Raw genomic sequence first — 16,914 nt, forward strand, 5'->3', positions numbered from 1 at the left:
ACCAAGTGAGTGATGCCAAAAAAGGTTGTTGGTCAAAGCCTTTAAGCCTAATTCCCTTAGAGAAAAAAAAGGAGTAAATCCACCTTTCCCACTCCCTGAACATGTTTGCAACTCAATAAGATATTTGTATAGAAAACAATGTCCCTACTGTCAGCATTTTTAAAAATTATATTGAGAGGTATTTGACCCTAGCTTTGTAACCTGTATGACTGAATTTTCAGTTATTGCAATATCTAATTTTGGATTCATGATTAAGCTTGGCATTGCATGTGATGGGTTTACTTCTGAGCTCATGCAGAAAACTCTCTATTTTAGTAAGCAAAGGCTTCATTTATAGCCCAAATCTTACATTTATAACTCAAGTCAGTCAGATACTGATCCCAGGCTTACAAATCCCCCCAACCCCACCACTCATTGAAAGTCAGCTTTATATAATTACCTTAGTTCTTTTGAAGACTTCTGTAGATTCCAGAGGGAAGACGATTTCTACTGCAGACTTTCTTTCCTGTATCTTTGCCACCTGACCATGTATCACCTACATATGTCGCCATGTACCACACTATAATCCCTCTTGGCTTGAAGCCTGTCAGTACAGAAGCGTTACAGAGGAAAATATTATGGTAGGAAAGGTGCGTCTTTCCTATTTGGAGATTTATCAAATTCCTTTTAGCACTGATAGTTGTTTGAAAACTTAAGTCTGCTTTTTCTACTGAATATCCATTATTCCTCCTTTTCTAATAATGGCCCTTCCATATTTCTTTTTCTTTTGTGGAATTTATGAAATTATTTTAATATGTACCGCTGATTCTGCAAACAATGATAATCTGAACACACCTCCAAACTCCCTGTGCTAAATTTACTTTCATGATGAGCAAGTAAAATTCACATGTTCTTTATTTGTCCATATAATACACCATTTTTTTTAAGTTTTAAAATTAGATAAAAGCATATTAAATGACAGGTGTATGAAGTTCTTCAGAAACAATGCCAGAACAAAAAACGGAATTACAAAATGTTAAAAAATATGTAGGTACATTTGAACTTAACATTCCACTAACGCGTAATGTTACAGATATTGTCTAATGAAAAATAATTGTGCCACTTACCTATTTTTGCTGTTTCTAGGAACTTTTTATTCTGTACATAGGACGATTCTGTACAAAATATGAAGTCTACATTTTTATTACTTATTACCATAAAACAAGGTACAATGTATGTACAATATTAAAATGAAGCCATACTAAAGCCACACTAAAAAGACACTTGTAATATTACTTTTGACATTCCTGATGTACAGGTGTAATTTTGGAAACAGGAGAAGGTGTCAAACACAGAACTTTATGAAGAACAACAGTCACCAAAATTCTACTTTTTTTTTCTTCTTCTTTTTGGATGTATTAGTTTCAGAATGGTTTAGTACAGGATTATAAGTAGTATATAAATATTGATAATAAACATGCTAAACCATTAGTGGTGACGAATTTTGGAATATTGCCTAAGCAAATGTTCAGTGGCCCAAAACTTCAAATATGAATTTATGGTGAACTTTCAGCCTTTAAAAATACCATAATATTTCACTTTTTGGTGAGTGTTTATCTTCAATAAAGAACAGAAATAAAATCTAGACAGTAAAAGATGTTCTTATACGTTGAGCATCACACAATCAAACATTGATATACAGCTTTTTTCTTTCCTTGAGTTAACATAATAATTCCTTTCAGCAACCTCTTGCACAAACATACTGAACACCCAAAATCAAAGGTAACTGATAATCTACCAGCTAAAGATGGAAGTTCAAACAATGGTATATCAAAATACATAGACGCTGCTTTACACAACTAAAAAAAGCACCCTTTTTCCCTCAAAAGGAGAAGGCATCTTTAAACTGTTTTACTATAGTTTATCCTAATGGTAAAGCATATTCTTTTTCAAGTTTTACAGGAAATGTTTTCAGATGTCGTGGACATTCCACTTAAAGGTTGGGTTGATCTTTAAATTTAGTTATTGTAAGCCAATATTTACCACCCACAATTTTCTTCCAATAGACAATGTAACAAATATTGGGAATTGAATGTTAAATGCAACCAACAAACAGCAGGCACTACATCTGCACAAGGTTACTACGAATGTCTGCTTTGCGCATTTTTTTTTAATGGATGCAGGAGACATTATACTTCCTTAAAAAGTAAAACAAAACTATTTTTTAAAGAAGCCACATTTTTATCTCTTTATGCATCAAGACATTAAACATTAAGTTATATCATGTTACTGCCAGAGACAAAATAAACTAATCACTCATTTAGAATAGCAGAACACATTTCAAACAGCTTGTAAGCAGGATAAGTAAGTTAAAATACTGGCCACCCTGAGAGAAATCAAATATTGAAGACAAAGCACTATATTTTAAAAGAGATTTTCCTCCCGTGCTTTTCCATCTACAACAAAAAGCTCATTACATGCAAGTAATCTTGTGGAATATATAGCAGCATTTGAAGTTCATCAGCAACTTAGATGCATTTTTCAGTTCACTTGTGAGGTGTATTTGCAGCACATGTGCTCGTTACAACTACAACAAAAAAGTATTTTCATGGTAAAATTATGGTCGCTATCTCCTCAGCTCTTAGACTCATCTAAAAAGAAAAAAGGAATTCAAAAGTCTGTTCTTTTTCTTATTTTACTTTATTATATAAGCTTGTGATGATGTGTTTCCTGAAAGATTATGCTCATCTTTCAGATAAAAACTGACGCAACCGAAATCACGCATAATATCTGCCACAGAATACTGAACTCCTAGAGCCCAAGAAAAATGCTGAGTATTAAAAGCTCAGATAAGGGAGAAAAGAGTGAAAGAACTTGAAAAAACTTAAAATGAAATTTTATATTCAGTCTATTCCCAGTCATAGTAAACAAATTTTCATTTTAGGAAAAATTCTTCTACCAGTTCATATCTGGAATACTGGTGCTGTATTATACACTAAAGACTGGAAAATATGGCTTTAAATATACATAAAGTATTAGGACATGGTATATATATATATCTTTATCCTAAGTAAAGGAGAAAAAAATTTACAGAATTCTTAGAAAGGAATGACGATTGAAGATTGTCATGGAAGTCACCAATTTGTAAGCCATGTTTTACACTACGAAAGAATAATCGTGTATTTTCAAAACTGCTGGTATATTACAAGACATCAATAATGTGGAAACAACTACAAAGTTGAGAAATCCTAGAAAAAGTTTAATACTTATATTTGAAGTAATTTTACTTTTGAAAACACACATTTATCATTAGTACCAACTATTGGTCATTCACTTGGATGGAAAGAGTTTATAGAATGCTCCTCTCAAATAGGACTATAAAAACTGCATGTTATTAGCTGGCTGGTACTATGATAACACCTCCAGGAAATTGTGTCCACTTGATTACAGTCAACCTAATATTCTGCATATGGAATTGGGTAATTTACCATTGTTTGAACTACTAATCTTGAGCTGCATACTCAATTTATTGCCTACAGAACTGGGTTGAAGAAAGCTTTGACTTTGTGTGTAACTGATTGGTATGGCACAAAAAAGTAAGTTCTACTGTAGAACTGAGTCCAGAAAAAAACAAGACGTTTCCTCCAAAATAATATTTGACTGTAATAGTTTAATGCCCATCATGTGATATTAATTCATCAGCTCTGCAATGTGATTCCAAGGCTTTCATGGTATAGATATCCTGAGGCAGTTCTGACTTGCGTCGCACAAGAGGACGATCTTTTTTCTGATCTTTCTGTGCCTGAAATAAAAATAGAACAAAGTTGGCCAAAAATATTAATTACTAAACAATGACAAAATATTTATTGTATATCAGTATGCTCACTTTCAGGAAAAGAAATAAAATACATATAGGAAAAAGTTTATACTTTCTCTTTACCCCGCCAGCCACCCAGTTTCAAGCCTCAAAACCATTGTTTTGCTAAGTACAGAAGAAAAATTAGAAACTGAAACTTGAAGCCATTAGCAGTCATGACATTACTACCACGATTATCACTTGATAACATTTTAAAAAATAAAATAATCTATCTTCTCACTTTTCGTTGTGTATGTCTCTACATGGAAGATAAATGCTCTGAAGTTTTTTTCTGTGCTTCTAATTACCTGCATTATGCACATATCTGAAAATTCTGCTGTATTATCTTACTGATGCTCTCTCAAAACAAGATATTATTCCTATCAGAGTACCTTGAAACTATATAATGGTATCTTTATGTAGTCCCCCTGCCTGTCTCACCTAACTTAATTTGCCTGTTAGATCAATGATGTTTATTCATGCCCTTTTAAAAACTGATTGGCTTTTACTTAGCCATCAACTTAACTAGCAAGTTCAAAAACTTAGTGAGCCGTGGTGGTCAAATTTTACCGTAGCAAAGAGCATTCAGTAAAAACCCTTATATAGTCTGGTATAGAAAAAAACTCCTGGTCTACTTTCATCAGTCATTCCATCACCTCTTCAGTATGGACATTCTGTGGTATCACTAACCTCTGGCATAAACCTTACTTTCAAGGAAACTGTAAACATCTCCACATATTATCACTTGCAAAGTTTTATTTCAAAAATAAACTAAGCTGCCCTTTACACTTACCTTTTTTTACACTGATAACCATAATACCTCATTTTAGCATCAATTTCTGATGACACTTAGCAAGGGATCCATAACTGCCTCTCTGGTATCCTCCCAAAGACTGTTGCAAGAATGCTATCTGGCTTTCTTTCTGCAATACCCTAATCCCTCATCCAGTCCTTTTCTGCCTGGTGACCCAGACCTATCAATCCTCTTGCAAGCTTTATACTTCTCATAGATTTCTCTAATTTTTCTAACAATAAGAATCCCTGTTTTAAACTGTTCTATTAGCTCTGCAAGGCCAGGATCTTTCTCTTTGAAAAACAGGCTTATAACCTTCTAACCATCTCATTTACTTCTGGCACACTTTCTGAGCAAGGAAAACAAGGAAAGCATGCACTTGGAGACACAGCTGAAGAATGCTTAAACAGTTCCAACCCAAGTTGCAGAATTTTATTTACTTTACAATTTCTTTCTTTTCCATTAGTGTCACTTTTTCATCTCCACCTCTTCTAAGGGGGAAATCAAACTCATCCAAAGGAATGCAATGCACTGGCTTTCCAGCTGGAACACTATCATGAAGCTGTATATAGCCCCAGCATTACAGCTCTTAAAGATGAATCCTTCGTAGAAAAAAAAGTAAGACCTAGGCAGAGTCCTTGGTTTTCGTTGGGGCTGCCACTACTGTTTGTGTATTTTATATTGTGTAATACTGGCCCAAACCCTTCCAGCAGCTGGGACTGGGAACTTTGTTCTTCACTGCTTCTCCCAACTACTAGTGTGCGTATATATATATACACACACACACGGGGCGGGGGAGAGAGAGAGAGAGAGTGTGTTAGGAGGTATGAGTTTGAATTCCCTCTGGCCAGGATGGAAAGTGAACCACAGTCTCATAAATCTTAAGAAAATGGTTATGCACTAGAAAATAGCATAGTAAAATATGGACACTACCATCAATAAAACTCTAAGATTAAGCAGTACTCATTTTTTTTCAAGAATCTCATATGCTCCCTTCTCTGCCAGAACTGGTTCTAGGCTCTGGAGCTATTGAAAGGACACCCCTCTCCCCATCACAGGGGCCTGGCTAAGCTATCCAAGGCCTGAAGAAAGGCAGGGGTTAGAAACTTTAGTCAGCCCAGCACTCCTCACTGACCAGCTCTAAGCAGCACTCCCATGCAGGGGAATGCCAATCTCCTTTGTTGCTCTGGATAGGTGTGCAATTCAGCCACTGAGATTTACATATAACGCATCGGGTTCCACTCCAGAGATAAGTGTTTAAAAACCAGCAATCATTGAGCATGTCTTGAAGGCATTTCAGCATTTCTTCCGATATCAACCTTCATCCAAAATGCCACAGGACAAATAATAAAATATAATCTAATCTTGCAGGATAATGACACTGGAATTTTAAGACAGTAATGTAGGAGGTTAGATGGACCATATGCTTATTTTTATTAAATGTCTTGTTTGATACACTGGTTCGAGTAAACAGACTTTATTTCTGATCTCAACCAGTTTTTCAGCTCCAGATCATTTCTTTGGTCTTAAACTTCGCTGGATTTAGAGATATTCATATTACTGATATTGCTACCAGACATCTTAGTGATACTGCAATGCTCCTGGCACCTCTCCATTTCCGAGTTTAAATCTCCAAGTTTAAATCTCTAGTTCGAATGTCAGGCTTCTGGTTCCACTTAACTGAAGTTAAATTAAAAATACCTGAAGATCACTAAGCATTAGCTAAAGATGAAAAGACTGGGATGACCCTGAGAGTCCTTGCCCTGCAGTAGGTGATGGAACATGACAGATGGTGGACTGAGGAAGAAGACCCATGAACGGGCAAGACAAATAAACACTTGACACATTTTTTCAAAACACAGCTTTAAGCCACTAAGGTGGCTTTGAATAACAAGCAGAAATATCATCACTAGAATCTGGCTATATTTTATATAAGTTTTCCTTATGAAAACACAAAACTGTTATATAGAGATAGAAAATGATGTGGCAGATTTTAGCCGTATTTGTAACTATCCTTAAAGCATAGTTATTGTTCACGTAGTGTTACAAAAAGCTATTCTAAGTGAAAAGAAAATGAAAGTTGCTGTAGAAGAAACATCAAAAGAGACCATACAGCAGATTCACAGGCATCAGAAATAACACTTGTATTCCTGGCTGCTACAGTATCACTTTAAAGTAGCAGCTCTAATGAAGTTTATTACTCTATGATAAATGGTTCCAGGGCTGAAAATATAACTCAAGTTTATGTCTAGGATAAACCGTTGCTTTAAAAAAAAAAAGGTAATTTGTAATTTAGAGTACTTTGTCATCTTCACATGGCTTTACCTGACAAGCCTCTTCTTTCACTGTCTTCTTCAGCATCTGCAAATCTTCAATTAAAGGCCCATCTGTTTCCATTGCAACAGGACTGTTCAGCAAACTCGTGTCACTATATGTTGGGTACTAATAAAACGCAAAGTGTTAAAATAATCATTCTTAGTAGTAATACCTAAATAATAAGAGTGTATTTGAGCATTCGAATGCTATGATTAGTTATTAGAGATTAGCTTCAATATCTTATGCTTCCGGGCACCAAGTTACTAAATTTTAAAATGGAACTCCAATACTTTCACCCGGCAGAAATGTCCTGTTGAAAAATAGTCAGAATACAAAAGATATGCTTTGATTTTTTTGAGACTGAATTTTAAAATATTCAGATTTTGCCAGTAATAAATGTCTACTGTGGTAATCATTTATCTGAAACTTTATTAATACATTGTCTAGTGATTTGTGAACAGTTTAGCAAACCAAACTCAATGATTTTACTTTATGGTGCAATTTTGTGTTGAAAGAAAAACCACAATATTAAAAGGGCAAATACGGCAAATATATATTTAAAACAATTTTAAACCAAAATATCAAACTCTTCTGTCTTGACAAAGTAAAACAGCCATAAAAGTCTTTTGGGAAGAAAAAACAACATCTTGTGGAAACACTTGGATAGTATCTAAAGCTTACTATACAGATATCTCAATATTTTAAATTCTATTCTAACTCAGAAGATGTGTATGTGGTCTTGAAATCAAAACTCATTTATAAACACACACACTTTTAAATCCATTTTTCCTCATAAATATTTTAGTATCTGAGTGTATCAGTAATTTAATGCAGTTACGACAAATAGCAAAAACCACCTTACAGCACGAATTTAATAATTATCATGACCTAAAAATCTTAAAATGTATTCTTGTGTCATGCAGAGTCAGGAATAATTCTGAACAAAAACTGTCAGTAATTAGACAAATGAAAAAATTAATAGAAATTCCAGGAAAAATAAAACTTTAAAATCCATTATATAGAGTGCTAAAAGCATTAATAACCTTACATCAATTCAGTCAAGCACTCAGTGTTCAAATTAATAATTTTTATTTTAAGCTGCTTCCAATTACTGGCTCTCTTCAAGCATACTATGCAGAACATACTGTATTCAGGTTTTGTAAACCAGTTTCAGAAACCATACACAGTTACAAAAAATTACTTGGAAAGAAAAGGAAATTTACACTGTAGAACTAGTTTTACTACTACAAGTCAATCCCCTTATTTAGTCAGACATGCAACAGTTCATAACTTGTGACAGCAAATGACCACATACATCAAGTTCTCTTCAAGCAAGGCTTTTGTATGGCTTGCCTGATTAGAGGAATGATTTGTCACTCAAAGTCAATTGCTGCTTTCACATGAATGGTTATTTTTTGATTATTTAAACTGATCTATTGTCAACTGACATTGTTTGACTTTAACAATTTTTATTTGAGCAGTTTAGTAACTGTACCCTGAGCAACGCCACAAGAGGGGGAAAAAAAAAAAAATGAAATTTCTCCTTCTTAGAGAAAAAGATGTCCACACACTTTGTTTCAAAATAGCACTAAGATCATAAAGTGAGTGTCCCACTTCTGTTTATAGAGTGCCATTACTCCACCTTCCACACTTTAAACTCAGCTAGACAATGTTGGAAAGACACAGTACAGTAAGTTTCTTGCTGCAATATTGTAAAATTCTGGCTGAATTGTAACTCAAGTAACTGAAATGTTTGGGTTTTTTTTTTTCCCATAGCACCAATTGGTTTGATTGAGACAAAGGAAAACTGGCAGCAATCTCCAAGCAAATTAAGTAGCGGGGGCAAAAACAAACAAACACACACAAGCCAAACCATCCCCTTCTCCCATAATTTCAAGACATAATGAATAGTCTAAAGGATCTTTGTTTCTTTATCAAAATCTCAGTTACAGCAAGTAACGCCTGACAGGATGTTTTCCCTTCAGTAAGGACCTAAGGTGCAGGTCCACCAGAAGACTGGCCCAATGCAAGTATGAGAACAAATGCAGCAGACAAGAACATACAATATTACTTTAATCCACTTAACACAGAGGAAAACTGACCAGTCAACTCACAGTTTGCAGAAAGATCTCTTTTGTAACATATTGTTTGTAAAACAGCTTTTCAAGAGAAACCAATTATGGCATCTCTATATTTTCCATAATTTTGCACAATAATTTTTCAAACCGCAATACAGTGTATCTCCTATTATAAGAAAAGGAATAAGTACTTCATATCATACTTTTCAGAAACCTCTTAAAAAAATAATTACTTGCACAAGAGAAAGGTTACAAATTTTAAAAGTACTTTTATTGTATATCTTTCATAATACAATTAGTGAAATTGCTTTATTTCCATGATCAGTCAGACCTGTTTCCCTCACTGATATTTAACAAAACTAAAGTATTTAAACGTGAACATGTTAATCTTTTCTAAATACCTGGGGATTTGATTTGGCTAGATTTTCTATTTTAACCCAGGCTTCTTCCCGTTCCTTCAATTTTAGCTTCTCTCTGAAAAAAAAAAATAGAAACCAAAATAGCAAAAGCAGCTTGGTGAATCTTGCATTACAACTTGTATACTTTCTTAAACATGAAGAAATTCACTAGAAGAATTCAACAGAATAAATTATTTAGCTGTGCCTCTTCCAGCCTCTTGCCCAAAATATCACTTACTGTTGACAGGATAATTTGCATCATATCAGTACCCCATGATTGCAAAGCAACATTAAAAGGGAAAAAGCTTCTATTTTCTCCTGAAAACAAAGTGGCTGACACCAGTTTATCTTTAATAACTGCACATTGTTAAAGGAGTAAAAAATACAAGAGAAAGAAGTCTTGATCTATGTTGAAAGTGTGTTTGTTGTTTATAATACTTTAATCCTATATTGGAACATAAGAAACTAGTATCTGACCATAAAAAAGGAAGATCGCTACTGGCAGCCCAATGGCTTCAGGCAACAGTTTAAAAGAAAACGCCCAGAGACATTTTGACTTGAACACTAATGGACAAAAACACACTCTGAAGGAGGGAGTCACAAGCCAAGAGGGATGGCATGGGATGCCTCTTTTTTTTTTCCTTTTTAAATTCAAGTAGGAAAGGTTTGTTTCCTTAGGCCTAATGTAATTCAAAATGGTAAAATCTAGGGGCTTTCTCCTTTCTTTCTTACAGATAAACAATGTATTGCAGAGACTAGAAGGAATACTCATCTTTGGAAGGCGGTACGGTTTAAAAGAGCTTTTAGCTTAAGAGTGCTAAAAATGTTCTCAGGCTTCGATGCATAGAGCAGGTGATCCAAATTTAAAAAAAAAAAAAAAAGGGCAGTTATATTAAAGCATACGCATGGTTTGCCTCCAACTCTCCATTCAGTTAAGTTTGGGCTGGGGTGGAAGAACTCTTTAGTCTTCCTCTTTTAAGTTCTTGTAGGGTGAGGGGGTTTTTTTGGTTTTGTTATTAGGTGACTCTGCCTGCCTTAGTTCACAAACAAAATGCTACCCAAAAAACCACAAAACCCCCCCAGAGAATAAAAGATTGCTTTCCTATTTAAAAGGGATTCTACTTATTTGCTATGAGGGAAGAGAGACTTACATAGTATTTTTAAAACCAGGAAAAGTTCATTTTTTGTTATCTCTAAACCCACACATATATCTTAAAAATTTATTATACTACAAGCTCATTCCTACTTAAACTGTAATAAGGAACTTGAAAACTTGGGCAGATCAATCTACATTAAGAATTTGTACTATGTCCAGTATATTGATTTAAAATAGGTGTATAATTTGAACCACTACTTGAAGGGATCCCTGTTCACTTTGAAACTAAAAATAAAATTCAAATCCAGGTATTTTCAGTACCCACTTCCTAACTACACTCCTCAGTCCCTAAAATGAGGGCCAAACCATTAATACTTTTGACTTCTCAATCTCACTTTAGTAGGCTTTATAATATACTGAATATTCAAAAAATTAGGTCTATTTAACAAAACTGGAAATAGAGGAACAAAAGACAAGTGACTTCATGATCATAACATTTAGCTGCATTTTGGGGCATAAACAAGAAAAATTCTAGCTTCCAAATCCCTGCTCTGTTCATTGGCCTGTGCAAGAATATACTATACTGTCCTGGTTTTGTTTAAAACAAGACCAGTTCTCTTTTAGTGAATTTTCCTTTCAATTCTCCTAAGTAACTGCACTTTTCTGAATTTGGCTGCATGTTTTTCAGACACCATTCGCTCCGGAGCTGATAACGGTAGCAATGGTGTGCAGAAGAGGCCCAGGTTTAGACTTATTGCTACGGCAGCCCAGGCTACTGATAAATTTTGCATGCGCCGTAAGTGAGAGGGGCGTATTTGCAAGGAGGGGCGGACAGAACAGGTGACTAAAATTGACCAGCTAAGTATGCCATCCCATACACATCATACGGCCTATAAAAGTGGGAGATCGAGGGTCTCACTCTCTTTGACCATGGGCGGCACCTGAACAGGACCCTGCCCGTCATGCCTGTGATCCTAGGCCTAGTTCCAGACCCTGCACCCCTGAATCCAGCTCTGGTTTACTGCGTTCCGGGTACCCAGTTCCACCACAGGCCCCCGCTGTGCTACCCCGGGAAATTCAAGATTGGTTTTGTATATTTTGTATTATTCTCTCTATTTATTAGTAGCATTAGTAAAGCATTTTTAACTTTTTCCAACTTGTAAGTCTCTCTCCCTTTTCCTCCTATGACCTTTCCTAGTGGGGAGGGCAGGGGGTTAACAGAGAGCATCTGCCATGGTTTATTGTCGCCCTGCATTAAACGGTGACATATGCTCAGCAGGATTCTTCTGGCAAATAATGTACAAATGCCCCTTCTTACATCAGAATAACAAGTTTATTTTGGGGTAATTTTTAGAAAAACATGCACTTATGCTCTCACACAATGCAATGCCGAAAAATACTGGAAAAGTGTTTTGGGAAGAACTGAGTGACAACATGGAAGAAAATAACACTGGGCAAATAAACGATGCTAAAACAAACACAGGACATAAACTGACCTGTTTAACGGATCTTTTACACTGGGCTCTGCAATCAGCAGTGTCCTTCTCACAAAAAATTAATTTTTTAGGAAGATGGTGACCCCCAGGAGTATTAGGCCAAAGACTACAAGAAGCATCCTATTCTTCAGGAGATTTTACAGTTCATATATAACAAGAAGTTCAAATGGGCACAACTTCTCGCTAAAGACACAGTCATTTTTCAGAGTTAAAGCACTCTGAACAAATTACTCAAGAAGAGACAGACACACTGACATGAAAACTTACTTCAGTTTTTCTGCTTTAAATTGCTGTGTGCAGTCATCGAACAGTTTTTGGTTCATCTCCATGAAGAGTTTCAGAGCATTGTATATCAAGCCATGTATTGTCCTATAAGTAAAACTTCTGGTTGAAACTCAGAGTACTTTAAACTTTGAAATCTATTTTTTCTGGTCAACAGTAGCCAATAGCCTACATAACTGGAAAATTACATCATTTCAGAATAAGTGGGAACAAAACTAGTTAGTGGAAGTTTCAGTTTACTCTCAAAAGGGCTAATACCAGTACTAAAATTACTAACTTTGAATGCAGTTTTCTTTCTCTATAGTACTACTTGCCACTTACACTTGTGATGTTTGAACCTATTTTTTAATACTACATGTACCAATACAGGACTAGTTTTGAAATTTAGTTGCTGACACTAATCCAACTATGGTTATTAGAAAAAAATCTAAGATGAAATGATCTTGATGCAAGCAAATTACTGGCAACTGACAAATTCAAGAGGAAAAAAAAGTTAGTGATTAAAAGGAGCCTAGAAAAGACATCATTAATTTTGAAAACTGCCACGCAGCAACAGTACTCACTTGAACAGAGTTATGCCAGGACTCTTAAGAAAAGTGTTAGAAAAGTGAAGTGGAAATCATCAGAAAAAAAAAAAAAACCAAAAATAATCTGTTTATGAAGCACTTTTACAGAGTAATTTACAGCTCCAGTCTGTAACCACTGCTGATCATTAAATCCACATAGCAATCAGTGACATGATTACTTTGTATCATACATGTGAGTTACAAGTAAGAGAGCAGCTGTACTGGGTGGTGTAACTTCTGCTTGGAATGAAATGAATGTGTGGCCTTGAGCCCGGGAAAAACAACCAACAACAATCCGCATTTCCTACATACAACTGTATCACTGAAACAGAATTTTATTATTTGTTACTTCTTACATCCAGTGAGAGTAACCAATCCCTTCAACATCACGTTATCTTCCAGTTATTTTCCTGTGTTTAGTGGCAGATCGATTGCTGATCCTCGGCCAGCGCCAGACGGTGACACTCTCACCATCCCAGCAGTTGCACTGCAGCTCAGACAAAGAGGCACTTTACAGCAGAACAGCTGCAGAAAGGAGCTGACCAGGACTGGTTTTGTGTGTGAGTACTATGTTATTGTGGGGAAAAAAGTCAAAACAGTCAATGGAGAAAGAAAACAAACTAAAAGGGGGGGAAGGAAAAAAATGACCTGATCTATAACATATTCCAGTAGAATGCAGAAGAAATGCAAATCAGCAGAAGTTAGAAATCAGAAATCAAAGTTAGCCTTTAGAAGTATCTGAACTACAGATTAATGGGAAACCTGCTATATATTAATAAAAATATGTCATGGATTAGATGCACTAAAACACTGTTTCTTGCTTAACGAAAAAAGGAAAAACTATCTTCCTCAATTCTTACTATTTCCTGAAAATTTTGACAATAGTAGTCTCCTCCTCATCCAGCAACTTTCATGTCATAGAATAAACAGCTCAATGCACTGTTAAAACTAGCAACTCAAAGATCTGAACTGCTTTTAAGCCTAAAACTAGACATAAGTGAAGTAGCAGAGTTTTATTTGTACAAGTGTTTCTTACTTGTTCCAATGTGTCTTTGAATTCCGGTACAAGGATGGAAACATGATGGGTAAAATCTTTGCTGCGTTATCACTAATTAAACTCATAATATATTCATTATTCCAGTAGTATAATGCTCGCTCCGCAACCTAAGACGACATGAAAAAAGAAACACTTCAGACAATCTCTTAAAGAGCAAATAATCAAAACATTTGGCAAACATAAGGGAAAGGTAAGAAAAGTTGCAACTCAGATTTGGGTTTCTTTCTAGTGCAAATGGGAGTCATGGAGCTGACGGAAAGGGAGATGGAAGAATTGCTTTTTCCCTGAGAGAAACATGATTCAAAGTATAACCTATGAACTCTGAAAATGAAGCAAAGAAATGTTTCCACAAAGAAAGATGATTTGTAGAACTCTATTACAAGCAGTGAAATGCAAACACAATGTACTGAAAGGGTTCAGGTACTTCTGTACTGGTAACCAGTGAGCTTTTAAGCTTTTATGTTAGACATAACACTGAAGTTAATCACCCAATTTGAATGCACATACTGCACTCTTGAAAGTAAATAAAACAACTAACATTTGGATCCCTAAAATTTGACACAGAAGACTTTTTTTTTTAACCAATAAAATTAATTACAGTGAATAATAGTTGGTAATGCCAGTAACAATTCTGCTTTCTAAAAATCCTCATACTATTGTACATTCAGTAAGTACAGACCTGAAAGTGTGGACTGGACACACATTTGGCTAGCTGTCTGAAGAGAGGCTCCATGACCTTTACAAATTCAGACGGTTCAATAACGTCTAAAATTTCTTCTAGTTCATTTAAAAACATGACTTCTTTTGGACTGTGAGTCTTTGGCCAGTATTTCAGCAGTGCCATTACAACCTGTAGAGACAAAGTTAACATAATCTTCATGATAATTTGACTTTACCTTGCACTAAATGATATTTAATTAAGTGGCCTGATATTTTAAAGAGAATGCAAAACTCATTTCTTGTCCCATGTGCCAGCAATGATGAGATACGGTTCAGTGTCACAGAAACAACTGCTAATAGGTCTAAACACACTTATTCAGAATACGAAGTTATATGTTCAAAAATAATAATCAAATGACTACAGAAAGTAAGCTGACATCTAACTTAACATGATCATCAAATTGAAGTGCAAATTTGCTACTATACTATTGGGAAAATTATCTGCCACTCAAGTGATAGCAGCTTTCAGTCTCTAATTGCTTGGAGGCATACTCCAAATCTCAAGAAATTAAGTTCTACCATTATATTTTAAGAAAAGATTTACTATAAATACCCAAATTGATAAGTGACTGACTACTCTAGACATGTTACTCTTAAACGTCACGTCTTATTTAATTCATTATATTACTGTAATCACAGACTTAACTTTCTTCATGATTATTAAATGATTTACCCAGCTTGCTGAAGCAGTTTTTGCCAAGCGAACCACGAACACTCAAAAGATCAGTGGGAAAAATGGGGAGGGACTGGGGAGGAAAGGGCAAAGAAACTACGGGATCCATAAAAACGTGCCACAAGAGGAAGCCGTCTGCCCATCGGCTCACAACTCTTCAGAAACAGTCTATAAATCTGTGCGAAAATGTTTATGAAGTCTAATTGAAAAATAAATTCTCTTATCTACTGAATATGCAAGTAGAAGAAATTAAATTTGAAAAGTGATACTACTTTAGCAGTTAAATATATTTAGATGTATCTATTAGTGGAGTTATCAATTATACCATAATTTATTAAAGAATCTTCAAAAATACACCAAGCTATATTGAAGAAATAACAACTCGAACTATTAGCCATTTCTGATTTAAGGAAAATGCAAGTAGACACAACTGTTTTTCTTATAAAAGGATTATATTTTTCTCAAAGATTTCAGTTTTCAAGCCAAAATATAAGATTTTAAAACTTTTTTTACTCCCTCCATAGCATAAAAACAGTTTTCCATCTGTGGCAATTTGGTGCCAAACAATATTCAAATAGGAAGACATCTTCCTCCAAAGGATATTTAAACCATGCTAAATATTTTAAAATGACTGGCACAGCAGTCAATCTTAAATGTAGACATTTTTGATGAGAAATTAATACAACCTTGAATACAGAAGCTTATAAATGCTTTTTGTTTTGTAGTTGAAGATTAACAAGCCATGAAGAACAAAACTACGACTGTTGGCCTAGTCCTAGGTGTAGCACCAGAGGAAAACAAAAACAAAAGAGTACAGGCTTACTGAAAAAATCTCTTTTAAAATAAAGTTTATATTTGTCTTCTTATATAGTTTAAAAATTTCAACCATTCATTAGTCTTTTTATCAGACAACAATTTTTCCCCTCATTTGGGAAAAGAAGCAGTCTCTTCTTGTTTTATGCAATGGAGGACATTTTCATAGAAGTCCATATTTTTCTATTTAAAAACTATAAGCAATATTTAATATCATCACAGACAACTCAGTGAAAAAAATCAGTGCACCTTTCATGTATGTATGACTGAATCATGAAAGCAGACACTATATGCCCTCAATGAAGCCTTGGAAAATTTATGCAGATTTTTTTAATAAGATATCAAAAAGTCTCACATGACAATTATAAGGGGAAACAAAGTTTTACTTTGTGATGACTAGAATTTTTGGAAGGGGAGCTTAGTACTTTGGTGACGCATGTGCTAAGTTTTTAAAGAATGTTGTAATCATGTACTAATTTGGGATCAAAAAGAGAAACAGACTTACATAGAACTTCGTTCAGATTTGTACAAGGAAATATATAACATCCTAGCTGATGTCTGGAAGAAAGCTAAAATTTCAAGATCTCATATAGCACGAATGACAGAATGTCTGAGATTTTATATCTTCACAAATATTAAGTTCTACCATTATAAAAGCTCCAAGTAGAAGAGAGTTCTTGCTTCGCTGCATACCTCATTTGTTTCAAGAATCCCAGTTTCCCATTTTACACTGGAAATGGTTATAATCTAATAATGTGCATTTTTCTTAATAGCAATCGTTTTACTGATTG

The 16,914-nt window shown here is 34.9% G+C and overlaps 1 protein-coding gene across 2 annotated transcripts in view; it reads right to left on the reverse strand.

Annotated features, from left to right (window-relative positions):
• Positions 1 to 950: 950 nt before the first annotated feature.
• The window catches only part of PPP2R5C (protein phosphatase 2 regulatory subunit B'gamma), an 83,307-nt gene continuing 67,343 nt past the window's right edge, over positions 951 to 16,914 (reverse strand). For both annotated transcript variants that reach the window (XM_065635996.1, XM_065635997.1), the window contains 6 exons: positions 14,597 to 14,767; positions 13,897 to 14,024; positions 12,280 to 12,381; positions 9,424 to 9,496; positions 6,954 to 7,070; positions 951 to 3,781 (listed from right to left, as the gene is read on the reverse strand). In XM_065635996.1, the coding sequence (XP_065492068.1) occupies positions 3,650 to 3,781; positions 6,954 to 7,070; positions 9,424 to 9,496; positions 12,280 to 12,381; positions 13,897 to 14,024; positions 14,597 to 14,767 (723 nt within the window). In that variant the 3' untranslated portion in view covers positions 951 to 3,649. The remainder of the gene's footprint in view (positions 3,782 to 6,953; positions 7,071 to 9,423; positions 9,497 to 12,279; positions 12,382 to 13,896; positions 14,025 to 14,596; positions 14,768 to 16,914) is intronic.

Source organism: Caloenas nicobarica, chromosome 5 (genome assembly GCF_036013445.1).
Source record: "Caloenas nicobarica isolate bCalNic1 chromosome 5, bCalNic1.hap1, whole genome shotgun sequence".
NCBI classification, from domain to species: domain Eukaryota; kingdom Metazoa; phylum Chordata; class Aves; order Columbiformes; family Columbidae; genus Caloenas; species Caloenas nicobarica.